The sequence below is a fragment of the Aythya fuligula genome, chromosome 13 (genome assembly GCF_009819795.1).
Source record: "Aythya fuligula isolate bAytFul2 chromosome 13, bAytFul2.pri, whole genome shotgun sequence".
In the NCBI taxonomy this organism is placed as follows: domain Eukaryota; kingdom Metazoa; phylum Chordata; class Aves; order Anseriformes; family Anatidae; genus Aythya; species Aythya fuligula.
This window is the reverse complement of record NC_045571.1, coordinates 2,493,324-2,506,817: the sequence shown is the minus strand read 5'-3', so window position 1 is coordinate 2,506,817 and position 13,494 is coordinate 2,493,324. Positions and strand designations below refer to the sequence as shown.

General features: G+C 35.9%; 1 protein-coding gene across 1 annotated transcript in view; it reads left to right on the top strand.

Annotated features, from left to right (window-relative positions):
* SMARCA1 (SWI/SNF related, matrix associated, actin dependent regulator of chromatin, subfamily a, member 1) overlaps positions 1-13,020 on the top strand; it is a 33,172-nt gene extending 20,152 nt beyond the window's left edge. The window contains exons 20-24 of the mRNA XM_032196568.1: positions 1,320-1,452; positions 2,389-2,507; positions 2,722-2,934; positions 7,798-7,908; positions 8,592-13,020. Of these exons, the coding sequence (XP_032052459.1) occupies positions 1,320-1,452; positions 2,389-2,507; positions 2,722-2,934; positions 7,798-7,908; positions 8,592-8,663 (648 nt within the window). The 3' untranslated portion in view covers positions 8,664-13,020. The remainder of the gene's footprint in view (positions 1-1,319; positions 1,453-2,388; positions 2,508-2,721; positions 2,935-7,797; positions 7,909-8,591) is intronic.
* Positions 13,021-13,494: the final 474 nt, after the last annotated feature.

The window sequence follows — 13,494 nt, the reverse complement described above, 5'->3', positions numbered from 1 at the left end:
CCCTTTCCTGGCCTTGACTAAGTTTGTCTTAGTCAGCTAAAACATGTTATTCGGATTTCTGCAATGTTTTCGAGGCCTAGACTTGTACAGTGAATCCACTACCCAGCAATGCATGTAGAAATCTAGTCAGTGACTTACTTGTATGTGCATTTGTCTACTGAGTTTAGCAGACAAGACTGAAGTCAGAGAAGGCAAGCTTCCATTACCATATGTTTTTTACACAGCTGTATAAGGTGGCATGTCACATCCATTAATTCTGTCCCAGTTTGGTTCAGCATGTTCCTTTTCTACTGGGACTGTCTCCATGTCACCGGCTAGTTTATTGACTACTTGGGACTATTATCCTGCTCCCTAGGGTCATTAAAAGTTAATTGTTCAAGAGAAAGGCGTGTCTTGATGTACTGAGATTTTCTAGATTCAGAAAATTTGCTTAAGGAAGCAGGTTAGTATTCCTAGCCCTGCAAGGTCCCAATTTGACTATTAACCTCACCTGTTTATAGAAGAGAACATACTTCAGCTTTTGATGGTATGCATGTCTGTTGATGTCTAGAAATAAATATTTGTGTGTGTTGAACTTGTAAAGATGCAATCTAATTGAGAAGTCATCTTACTCATCTGGAGAACTGGCAAAGTTCCTTGTAGACGTGACTTTTGTTTTCTTGATGCTTTCTCCTTTCACTGACTTTAAAATGTAGTGCCATGTTCTTGGGTCATGTTTCCATGCATTGTATCTCACTTAACTGTTGTTCAGTTCTGGATTAATTTCTTCAGCACACACTAAACTTCCTGTTTGACAGTGCTATGGAGTTTCCATTTGATTGCATCTTTTTGGACTAGAGATTGTTTCTTGATATATTTAAGCTTTCATCCAGCTGTTTGGTTGGTTCAAGGTTTGTATGTGTACTAAGTAGCAGCTATTGCTTTAGATACTTGAAATATTTGAAGAACTTGTAACGACACTCCTCCTGGAGCTTCCTGTATTCCAAAGACTTTTTGTTGCTTAAATAAAATTACAGTAACCTGTCGGTGAGACTTTCTTTGGAGAAATAATTCATAAAAGATTTAAAAAGGAGGCAAAGTAAAAAGCTCTTACTAATGCATGTGGAGTCATGCAAGAAAATAACTCTTTAGACTTCTAATGACTCAGTAATAAGCCCTGAATAATAGAAGTTACGGAAATGCTGAAAGACCATTATCCACTCTAATTATGTGACATTGCAGAGGCATTGGCAATTGTAGCAAATGATACATAAGACAAAATTTTGCAAAATGTTTCCTTTCTACTTAGTAATAGCTTCCTGATCTCTTGGTGCTTACAGGGTTTTACAAACTGGAATAAAAGGGATTTTAATCAGTTTATTAAAGCTAATGAGAAATACGGTCGTGATGATATAGATAATATTGCCCGTGAGGTGGAAGGAAAGTCACCCGAGGAGGTCATTGAGTATTCAGGTCTGTATATATTTCAAAATATGTTTCTCAGTCGTGTCGAATAACCATTGTTTTTGCTACGTGTTCTTCTACAAAATGTAGAATTTGGATGCGTATAGGAAGAATATTGTAGTTCTCCCCTGCAGATTTAATTGTGTTAAAGGTTAGATTTGCAGCACAAACATGTCTTGAGCTATCCTTTTTCCTCAGCTGAAATTTAGAACACGTTGTAGTTGATTTACATTGACACGGTGGTCTTGTAGAGTCATGAAGTTGCATTATAGTGCCAACATAATTCTTTACAGGTTTATATACTGTTCTAGCTAGTGCGCTGTGTCTTTGTCTTTGGTATTTGCACAACACTTTTTAATTTGTTCAGAATTCTTCCTGTTTCATCCTTATGATTAGTTTTCCTAAAATCCTTCATAAAATGTAACCTTGCGATGTTTTGCATGTTAGCTTAAAAAAAGAACAGCTCATCAAGAGCTCTGTATAAAGTGCTGAATTTACATCTTTTAACCAACCCAAAGAATCAGGAGAAGCCACACATTACTATCTTTTTTATAAGTCGTGCACTAAGTTCCTGTTGACTTCAGAAATAGCAAGAAAAAATTGACATGAATAAGAATGTTGAAACAAGTTAGCAGCATTAAACCATGGTTATAACTAACTACCTTTAAAAGTAATTTTTCGCAGTTTTACTTAACTCCAGCAATTTATATTGGATATAAATAGTCTTATACTTGTTACTTATCTGTTGCTTATAGTTAACTTAAAGACAGTGAATGAAGGTCTGTGCAAGCTTCCTTTGCTAGCACAGTAAAAGAGAAAGTATTACTGAATCCTTAAGGTTTTGTGGATCTACAAACTGTATTACATTTTCTTGCTTGAGTGCTTTAGTTGACTAAAGGTGAAACAGTAAAGGAAAAGATCTTATTTTACAAATTTTGTTTTTAGCTGTTTTCTGGGAACGTTGCAATGAACTACAAGACATTGAGAGGATTATGGCTCAAATTGAACGAGGAGAGGCAAGAATTCAGCGGAGGATCAGTATCAAGAAAGCCCTTGATGCCAAAGTAATCACTGCAGGATTTTTAAAATTTTTTTTAGGGTGACTGCTTCTTGCTAACTCTGTGGTTACAGGTGGATGTAATCTCTTACATCCCTTCAGAAAGGGATCAGTTGGGGATGGAAATTCTATTTTTATGTATCAGTAATCCACATGAATACGTAATAAATCCATAATGTGGCACTGTGTGTTTAATATCAATATTTTTGCTTTGCATTCAGATTGCACGGTATAAAGCACCTTTCCATCAGTTGCGTATTCAGTATGGAACAAACAAAGGGAAAAATTACACAGAAGAAGAAGACAGATTTCTGATATGCATGTTACACAAGATGGGCTTTGACAAAGAAAACGTGTATGAAGAACTACGGCAGTGCGTGCGTAATGCTCCTCAGTTCAGATTTGACTGGTTTATCAAATCTAGAACTGCAATGGTAGGTATCAGCTACATGGACCAAGTAGGTATCTGAAGAATTTTGTTACTTTTAAGCCCTATTACATAATTTGGATTTGTGCCAAAATACTGGAAAGTAAGAAATAAGTGCCGGAAAAATAATTTTGGCTTTCATTCTCAAAAATAATTTCAGCTTTCATTCTCATTCTTTATTTTTAATAAAACTACCTATTCCCTTAGTACAACAAACAACACAGTACAGCTGAAACAAACAGAGTAGAAAACTTGCCAAGTTGAAGTTGTGTGTTACCCGAAGGGATTAATGCAGAAATAAACTAGCCTTACAAATGTTACTTTTATTGCAAACTGAAAGTTTTAACAGTATTTTCTAGAACGTGACTGCTCTTCAGAATTTTTGGACTAAATGGCTCAAAACATTTGAATTATATACCTGGAGGAAAGAACAGCTTTTCTAATATTCCTACTTAATTTCTAAAAGCATGAGAAAATTTTCAGAGATTCATGTGAGTTAATCATCAAAACTATTGGTTTAAAATGAACTTTGTAGTTTTGAATAAAGACTATTGTATTTAAGTGCATTTTTTACTTATTTTTCTGCTGATTTTGTTTATACTCAGAAAAATAACTTGGCTAGGTAGTAAGTTGACTAATACTCTGATTTTTAGCTGTATTTTTTCCTTTTTCTGGAGAGCAGAGGCATTCTTTTTTTAATTTAGGAATTAAGTAACAGAACATAATACTAATGGGAGTGTCGGTGGCTGCAAATAATAAGCTATGTAGGCACTAGCCTCTGAGTATGGGATGCTTCTAAGGAAACTTAGTTCAGACTTGGAATCTTTGGTCAAATTTACCTGATTAAGTTCCTTCTTACAGATAAAATGTGTAAGTTTGTATCTTATTTAAAGGCCACATGTATGTGCAATTGGAATGTGAATGTATTTATAAGGGGAACATGTACTTCCCAGTTTTTCTTATAATACCTGGAATGATCTAATCTTACTCACTTTCAAAGAGTAAGAGAAGAAACACCTATTTTTTGGTTTGACTGAACACAAAACCATATGTGCATGGCTGACAAAATACTGGAGCACCCTGTCCCTTCTACAACGCTCATAGATACTTCCCATTGCCTTGTAAGCAAACTTCTTATTAAATGATATGTTGTGGTCACGTAACTTTCATTTTGTATATAAATCTGCATTTTTGGATAGTTCAGTAGCTGCAGAGCCACTGTGCATTACTTTTTACTCGTTGTTTTCCAACATTAGGGTATGTTCATAAAATGTTCTTCATTAAAAATAATTGAAGACTTTTCTTGCTGAAATGTCTGTTTGAATAGATACTGGATTTAAAATTGTGACCATAAAAACCTCTCCAATATTAACTTTAGTTACTTTTAAGTTGTCTTTGGAGGGATCTGCTTAAGGAAATACATGTAATATAAATTAGTACTAGAAATTAAAAATATAGCTCAACATTTAAGATTAATTGATGTTTTTAAGTCAGAGGTAGACTTAAATCTTCTAAGTCTTCTCTCAAATTATTATGTTCCTTTAAAAAAATCTTTTTAAAGGAGAAAGGAATAATTTTCTAAAGTGTGGAACCATGTTCTGTGGTATCTAATGCTGAAATGGAGAGACTGGGTGGAAATACAGTGAATTTTGGCTTATTTTCTCAAAAGTCTACCTATTAATACTATTTTTCTACTGTTATGTAGCTGAAATAATGGTATGAAAATACAAAGGTAAAGTAATCTTTCATTTCATGAATGCATTAATTTTCGTAATTGTTACAAATGGTCATGATATGTATGGTTTAAACTGCCCGTAACTGATATACTTTATGCATACAAATACCGTGGTATTTCTGGGGAGTATTCATTTCTGTGAGTCTATTTTGCACTGTCTTGATGCTTTGTATGATGAAAAGTGTTGGAAAGTCATTTGATTATGAGAACAATGCACTAAGTATAAACAGAAATCTTTATAAAGATTTATATATTAAGTTCAGTGAAAGTGGATAAAACGCCTTCTTAGAACAGTGAAGTTCATGTGACATCAAAATTACCTTTCATTACATTCAAACTCATGAAAGGATAGAAAGGGAGGGCAGTGTAATTCTGGCAAGTACTTGCTACTGGGCTCTCAGACTTTGTGTTCAAGTAACCACTAGATGTCTCTTGAATTCCGTATAAGAAGCTTATTTACCTTCCATCTTCTTATTTCAGTTTCTTTTCCTCCTGAAGGTTTCTCTTTGGAAAACAAAGATTCTGCTTCAGTGATTTATTATAACATTAACAGTTTTTTAACCCAAAATGTAAATTTTCAGAACTTGAATGCCTAAAACTATGATTTTTTTAAACTATGCACCAAAGCTTAATTTTATGGTTTAGTAATTATTCTTTTATTTCTGTCCATGCAGAAAGAATGCAGAATATCATGGCAGTAGTGAATCACGTATCTGTTTTCTAGGCATAATTTATGTACGTTCTTTTACCTTTCTGTAACCCTAGCCAGTGTAAGAAACGATTATGTAAATACAGGAACGTACAGGCCTGTTGACAGAGCTTCAGACTTCTACTTTCTCTATCAAGCCACCATCTATGCCTTCGGTCATGCAGAAGGTGATGGTTCAGTGCTCCCATCTTATTTATTGCAATACTAGTCTTTATAACTATGAAGTGGAGAGCAAAGTACATCTCATCTCTTTCAATCCTAAGGAGAAAAGTATCAGCCATACTGAATGAAATTGCAACTCTAAAGGTGCAGGGCATTTTAAACTTGAAGTGTATTTTTATAGTACTGAAATGAGATGGATCAGTCCATACAGAAATTTCAGGAGTTCAGCGCAGAATTTATAATGCAGATTCTCTTTGTAACAGTAGGTGAAGCAGAAACCTGTGTGCATACTACATGCTACTGTCAACTGCTTCTGCGATTCTCCTGAGAAAGTTGTTTTTGAGTCCATCCTCTGCACGTTCTGGAGTAGCAGTCTGGAAAGACTAAATGTCAACCTGAACACTTGATTATAGTAAACATATGCATCTATGCAAGCGTTTTTTTTCCTTTCAAATATGAGAACTTTTCTCAGTGCTGTAGGCAAATGTCAGAGGTTATTTCTTGTCACATTTCTGATAACTGTTTGTCTTGAATTTAACACCAAGTAATTTCTTTTACACTCAGGAAGGTTGAACTGCTTGCTTTTGTGGACCAGATTGTCATCAGTCTCTGCCTACAGCTCCTTTGTCTTTCAGTGTAACATGCACAAATTCAAATGATGGAAAATGCTTCTGACATACTGGCAATCATTTTTCTGCTTCTGCCTCTTTTCAATCATCTCTATTGATTTGTGAAGTATTTTGGGACAGATCTCTGTTCTGTGTTTGGGGATGCAATACATTTTGGGATGGCTTGCACCCAAGTTTTCTCAAACTTGTTGCCTTTTTATCTGAATGCTGTTGTTTGCATGAAATTTGAGGAGTTTTATTGGTTGACATGAGAATATTTATGGTTGTGGTTGGGGGATTTGGGGTTACTTTTACATGGATGTGGCAGAAATGACTGTAAAACTACATGCATGGGACTGGAACCTTTCCAGCAGGGAGTTGTTAAGAAAAACTTCCTGAATATTTCTCTTTGCTTATAAGAAAGGTTGAAGGATTCTGTGTTCATTCTGGATTGTGCAGCTTTCATCCAAGGCCTTGCAGCCCCATTTGTAGAGGAATCTGTGGCACCTTGAGAACTTAAGGAAAATAGTTAGTCTTAGGACATGAACTTCTCCAAAATGAGTCATATGCTTGTCTGTTTCAGAATGATCAGGATCAAGATCATGCACGATGGCTGAGGCAGTATACAGGTTACAGATACTAAGAAAATGGAGACTGATTCCTGGGCAAAAAGGTCACCTGTTCACTTCATGGTGAATAGACCAGTTGTAGGTTGAGCTTTATGCTACTAGGCTATTTTCGGGTAGCTTATAGATCACATTTTTTTTCACTGAGTTTAATAGATAAGATGTTCTTTTCCAGCTTTTTTCATCAGAAGAAACCTTCCTGCCTTGTGCTAGAAAGAGAAGCCCATGGAATTGCTGTTTTCAACATACTTAAAACAATAATCATAATAGAAATAAGTACATATTCGGTATTTGGTAAGAGATCTGTTTTTCCAGATGGGATACAGGAATCAAATGATTTCTGCTACCAAGCCAACTCTTATTAAGTACAATGGAAGTATTGTGACAATTGTACTGGAAATATTTTTTAATGTATAAATGACATTTTTGTTATTTAATCTTGAACATTTTCAGATGACTTGGAAGTTTTAATGCTTAAGAGTATTTAAGGCCTCCTATCTTTTGGGTGCTTTTTGACTGAAGGTACATACAACAGTGTGTTCAAGGCTTAAAACTGGATAGATTTTTGCCAGTTGAGAGCTTAAAGTGTCCTACTTCGTCACAAAATGTCTGTGTGCCACCGCAAAATATTGCTGAAGATAGCTTTGATTTCTTCCTGCTTTAAATATGTACCTGAAGACCCCTCTTCCTAAAATCTGGCATAGTATGCTGGCAGCAGGATATTATTTGCTTCACATAAACATGATGAAAGATTGCATCAGTCTTTAGGAACATCAGCTTGGAAGATATAGGCAGTCCTGAAAACTGTCAGGAAGCCGAATATTTCAGTAAATATCTTACCTTTCTCTCCTTATAGAAAAGGTTGCACTAAGATAAAGACGGATGTGCAATAACAAAGTTCATCTTACCAGTCTGGGTATTGAATACTTCTGGAAAAACTGAGTATTTTGGAATTCAAGTTTTTTTTTTTTTTTGTAAATGAGAGAGTTTGTATGTTGCATATAATATTTGTTGTTCTCTGTTTCCTCAGGAGTTTCAGAGACGCTGTAATACTCTCATATCATTAATAGAAAAAGAGAATATGGAAATTGAGGAAAAAGAACGAGCTGAAAAGAAGAAAAGAGGATCAAAAGTCACATCGGTATGTTGAGCAGCACTTTATTTCCAGGGGGGTAGAATTCAATTATATTTTTGTTAGGAAATGAAAAAGAAGGTAATAGTAACTGTTTAAATATAAACCATTAGTTGAGAGATTAAACAAATATCTATCTATTCGCAGCTCTCCAAGATTCTATGCAGGTGTTCCCAATTCACAATATTTTGGGTCCTTACTTATTTTTTTTGAGAAAAGGCTTTAGTGTAAGTAGCTAAGGCACTTTTAAAGAAAACAGCTATTCTTCTTTCTGCCTACATGTTTACGTGATGTGTTGACTTCAATCTAAAATTGTTGTTACTCCACTATGTACTAGTTTCTGGAGGAAGAAGTAAGAAGTGCTCCTTTTATCTTAAATATTTGTCACTTTTACAACAGCAAAGCTCTAAATAAATCAAGGTCCTGATCTTCTCATCCCATTCGTGATATGCATAGTACTTGTACCATTGAGACCACGTAATGCAGAACATCAATAAAGCAAAAAGGGTAGCAGACTTAAGTGTCTAAATCTGGGATTTTTGTTTACCCTTCTGTTAACTCCTAGAAAACTGAATTGAAAAATAGAATGTATTAATGTTTCTTGTCTTTTAAAATAGTTAATGTACTTAAAAACATTGTGGTATGATGCCACCATTTGCTGGAATTAATTATTTTTTTCTTTTCCTTTTTAGTCACAGAAGAGAAAAGCAGATTTGGCTACTGAGAACTCCGGAAAAAAAGATGCTAAGAAAGTGAAGTCGTGAACTCGCAAAATGAATGCTAAATATAAAACTGCCTCTTTCTTGTCTTCATCTACAAGTATTAATTGCCAACTTCTTTGTATTCATGGTACTTGCTCACAAATCCCTTGGTTTAACTTAGCAAATTTTGTATATTTACAATGTCTTTCATTACCTAGAATGTGTAGCTTTATATTTTATGCATTCCAGTATTTTTGTGTACTGTATTTTGTGAATTTCATGTCTTCTGCAAAATTCACTCAGTCCTTGTTTTTTTAAGCTTATGCTGAAGTTTTAGCTTTTATATGTTTTATATGCTGCTGCTTTGAAAGGAAACCTAGATTCTATAGCTGTATTATTGTTGTTTCATATTTTAAATTTATATGGCTGTGGGAAAATAAACTGAATTAAAATTATTTGAAGAGAAATGTACTTCACCTTTGTTCCCCCTCTCCCCCTCCCTCCCCCAACCCTTTTCTGCATAGCTACACCTAGAGTGAATGTTAAGGTTTGTATAATTGTGCCTTCATCATCAATCAGATTTTCTTCAGAGTATATAGATAGGATCAGGAGCATGCCAAAACAAAAAATCTAATTAGACTGACATCCTTGTTTGCTGTCAGCATTAAATTGACATTTTTCTCAGAAATACCCAGAAGGAAAGCCAACAGATACTTAGATTTTTTTTCCTTATTATCACCGGTTTCTGTTGGGCTGCATATATGCTTAAACACAAGGCGAGGTGTTTTTTGGAATGACCTCTAGATGAAACTTTTTATACGCCTAATGAACTGAAGTAGTCGACTAATAGCTTCTTTTTTAAGTAGCAAACAAAGTTCATCATCTCCTGGTTGGTAGGCTGCTCGGATATGCTGCCTTGTGCTAAAAGATCTCTGTTGCTCTAATTATCTCTGCTAACTTTCTGCTTTTACCTTTGATTCCAAATGTCAGTCAGAAGCAATGGGGATATGTTATGGAGTGCTCCTTTTTAGTACTTCTATTTTAATGAAGGGATGAAAGTGTTGGATGTACTGTTTTTTTTTTTTTTGACTTTGCGAGAATGGCAGGTTCATAGTTTCTGTTCACCTTGGAGTCTCTGCCTTTCCCAGATCAGTAGAACAGTGACTGTGACATCTAATGTTTTACTTTAATCTTTTGTCTCTGATCTGGTGTTTAGTATGGACCTTGCCACAGCGAGGCTTGCCCTTATAATGTCAAGTCTAGATTAATGCAGTGTGCTTTACATGGTACTTTCCTTGAAGACGACTTGTAGATTTCTACTAGTACAGTTTGCTTCCTTCTTGAGTGGTTTGAGGTGATAAAATTGCTTTGTATTTCATGCTTGTGTTGGCTACCTTTCTCTGAATTTTGTAAAACTATTGGCTTTCATAAAATATTCTTGAGTTTCATAAAACTTCTCATGAATTCTAGGACACACTTCTGTCCTCATTGTTTCATGTCAATTAAAATCTACTGGAATGGCTCTGAGGTGTTCTGGGATTAATCTCTATAAGGTTGATGAGTAATTTCTAGATTTCCTTGATAGTTTGCATTTAAGGTTTTGTGCAAAATGAGTGTGATGGCTTGGCCTGGCATCTTGAAAGATTACTAATTGGAATTTGTATTTTGGTATATAGCTTTTGTTTGGGGACCAAGTCATTAATTATTTGTACTGGGCTTTTATTTGTAAGGCTTGTAGATTAAAAAAATGTTGTTTATTTGTTGAGATTCATCTGAGTTGAGAGGTATGCCTAATAACAATGATGGGGCACATCTTTCAGACAGAGGGCTAGTGATGGGTGTCAATATGCTTTTAAATGAGTATGCACCCCGGGTGGGATAGGGTGAACTTGGAAAAGGATGTCTTTTCAAATATCTTTGGTATCAGAGTAGTCGACATCCTCTTTTATCCTTGACAGAAGGACATCTAGTCTAATCATGGTCTGTAAAATGGCTATGCAGCTACATCTAAATAATCACAAATCTCTGGAGCATTGCTACTAATAGAGGAAGATGCCTTATTTACAATTACTTCTCATCTCCTATGTCACTTGGTAACTTTATGATCTGAAGTTATAAAAACATGTAAAAAGGAGGAGGGAAATAAAGGCTGGAAGAGCCAAATGAATTTTTATTTAATTACATTGGCTAGGTCTAGACCTTATTCCATTGCTACTCTTTAGCATAATCAAGTGAACTTTTTAATGCCTTAAGTATTAGAATGTGTATTCTGTTTTCCTGTTTATTGCAGATTAGCTTTGTTTCACTTGCATGTTCTTGTGTATCTGTTTTTTGTATTCTTTGCAAAGTATATGTAAACTTAAAATGGTAATATCTCAACTTGTTCTTTTATGCAGATTTCTTGGTTTTCATTACCACTTGAGTTAATATTCACTTTTCTTCCTCAGTGACATGGTATGCTAGCCATGTAGCAAAAGATCATGCAGTCGTTCTTCCAGATATTATCCTCTTGATCATCAGACACCTTCTCTGAAGAATGATAGATACTCCCAGGAACTATCTGTTATCTCTTACAGTCTGTAGTTCCTAGTTAAACTAAATGTGCTGTTGAACACAGTCCTTGAGCGCACTTGTATACTATATACTAGTTCCTCAGCATATTGAGTCTTCCCATCCATCATGTCCCACAGTGATAACTAAAGAAAATTGCTAACAGCTGCTGGTCAGGATTAAAGTAAAATGGATCTTTCATTTCCGTTTTCGTTCTTCATGTTGCACATATCCACACAGTATGTGCCTAGCAGAATCCAAATGATACGCTGCTGTGACTCAAAATTAGATGGACTGAAATAAAGGAATCTTCTTACTTTTAACTACATTTTTCTTAGATGAGGAGTACTGCTTCTAAGAAACTTGTAAGCACTGAATGTAATGTCATAGGAGGAACTTCTGAAAAGTCCGAACCTTCAGGCAATTTGATAGTAGCTGAAGAAATATGATATAAAAGGACTGAAAATAACTTGTCTCCTTTGGAGTACACAACTACAATTTGATTATGATAGCATTGGGGTTGAAGAAAGAAAGTATTGCAGCAGTCTAGCACTTCTCATGGTGCACGTAACATCCTGGGAGAGGTCACAACGGTTCTAGTGTTATTTTTCCTTTACTTATTTTCAAGTTATCAACACTTTATTTTTGAGTGGTGATAAAAGTTACACAGCTGGCCATCTTCATTGTACTTAATTTCAAGTTATTATAATGACCTAAAGAAAAAATGAAGTTTCCTACCTGCTGGTAACATAAGCCATCTTTAGATACCATTTGAACAAGTAGCATCGCTATACTAAAATATTAACTAAGATTCTATTTCTTGTTAATTGGCCTTGCTTTATAGATTTAGTGCTAATGCTGGTAATGGTTTTTCTCTTTGAGATCATAAGCAAGGGGTACAGTGTATGGGAGCTAAGGAGAATCTGTCTGAATGCCTGATGTAAGTAACTTGTTATGTGCTTCCAGCTGTGTGCTGTCTGCAGTCAATCCACAGGCTCTTTCTGTGCACACCTCTTCCCCATGTTCATTGGAGGTGTTAAGTATATTCAGTGATCACAAATTAATGCCAGAGCTATTAAAAAACAACCAACAACAAGCTATGCAGGCCTTACAGCTTGAAAAAGCACGTTGAATTTTGCAGCCAGCAGCAGCCTCTGAATGACAAATGTTTGGTGCAGGCATTGGCATTTGTGGTGATGCTGGAAGGAACTGATCACTGTACTTCTGGTCTGGTTGAGATACTCAAGTTTGGTATTTGTTACCCTCTCTGACAGTTTAGTCCATGTACTTAGCTTCAAGCATGTATGTAAAACGCTTTGGTGGATCACAGTTATAATGTTTGATATTTTTTTTTTTGAAAGTTAAAATTGAACTTTTGCATATTTTGAAATGTAACGTATTGTTTTGATTGCATTTGCATGATATCCATCCTTTCAAAATAGCCTTAATAGGAGTAAGATTTACTGCCTTCAAGTCTACATAGTGTTGTTGAAAGTTAACTTCTGAACTCTTTAAAAATTACATTTGTTTCTTAAGTTGTACATATAAAAACTGATATGAACCTTATGTCTTCTGGTAACTATACTTCTGGTACAAATTGGCCCACGTACTTGGATACTGTTCAGAGTAGTTGGATTTGTTTGTATTGCTCTTGTACCTCTCATAGCTTTCAGGCTATGGTAGCTGAATATAAGGGGTGTGTGTGGCTGTTCCTCATCTGCTTTCAAACTTTCTCATCTCCTGTGATCTTAAATAAAATACTAGTAGTGCCTGTATTTTTGTGACAGCCTTACCTGTGTTGTCTCTTGATATGATACAATGTATGTTAATGCTTTATTAAAGTATATTACTGGTTTTTTTTTTTCCCATACCTGTGTTGTGTTACTAAAATACAATAGTTTGGAGCTGAAGTCTACCAGACGCAGAATAACCTCCCCTGGTGCAACTTTAGCCCATTCCCCCTTGTCCTGTCACCAGGCACGTGGGAGAACAGGCCAACCCCCACCTCGCTACAGCCTCCTTTAAGGTACCTGCAGAGAGCGATAAGGTCGCCCCTGAGCCTCCTCTTCTCCAGGCTGAACAAGCCCAGCTCCCTCAGCCGCTCCTCGTAGGACTTGTTCTCCAGGCCCCTCCCCAGCTTTGTTGCCCTTCTCTGGACTCTCTCGAGCACCTCCATGTCCTTCCTGTAGCGAGGGGCCCAAAACTGAACACAGTACTCGAGGTGCGGCCTCACCAGAGCCGAGTACAGGGGGACAATCACTTCCCTAGCCCTGCTGGCCACACTGCTTCTGATACAAGCCAGGATGCTGTTGGCCTTCTTGGCCACCTGAGCACACTGCTGGCT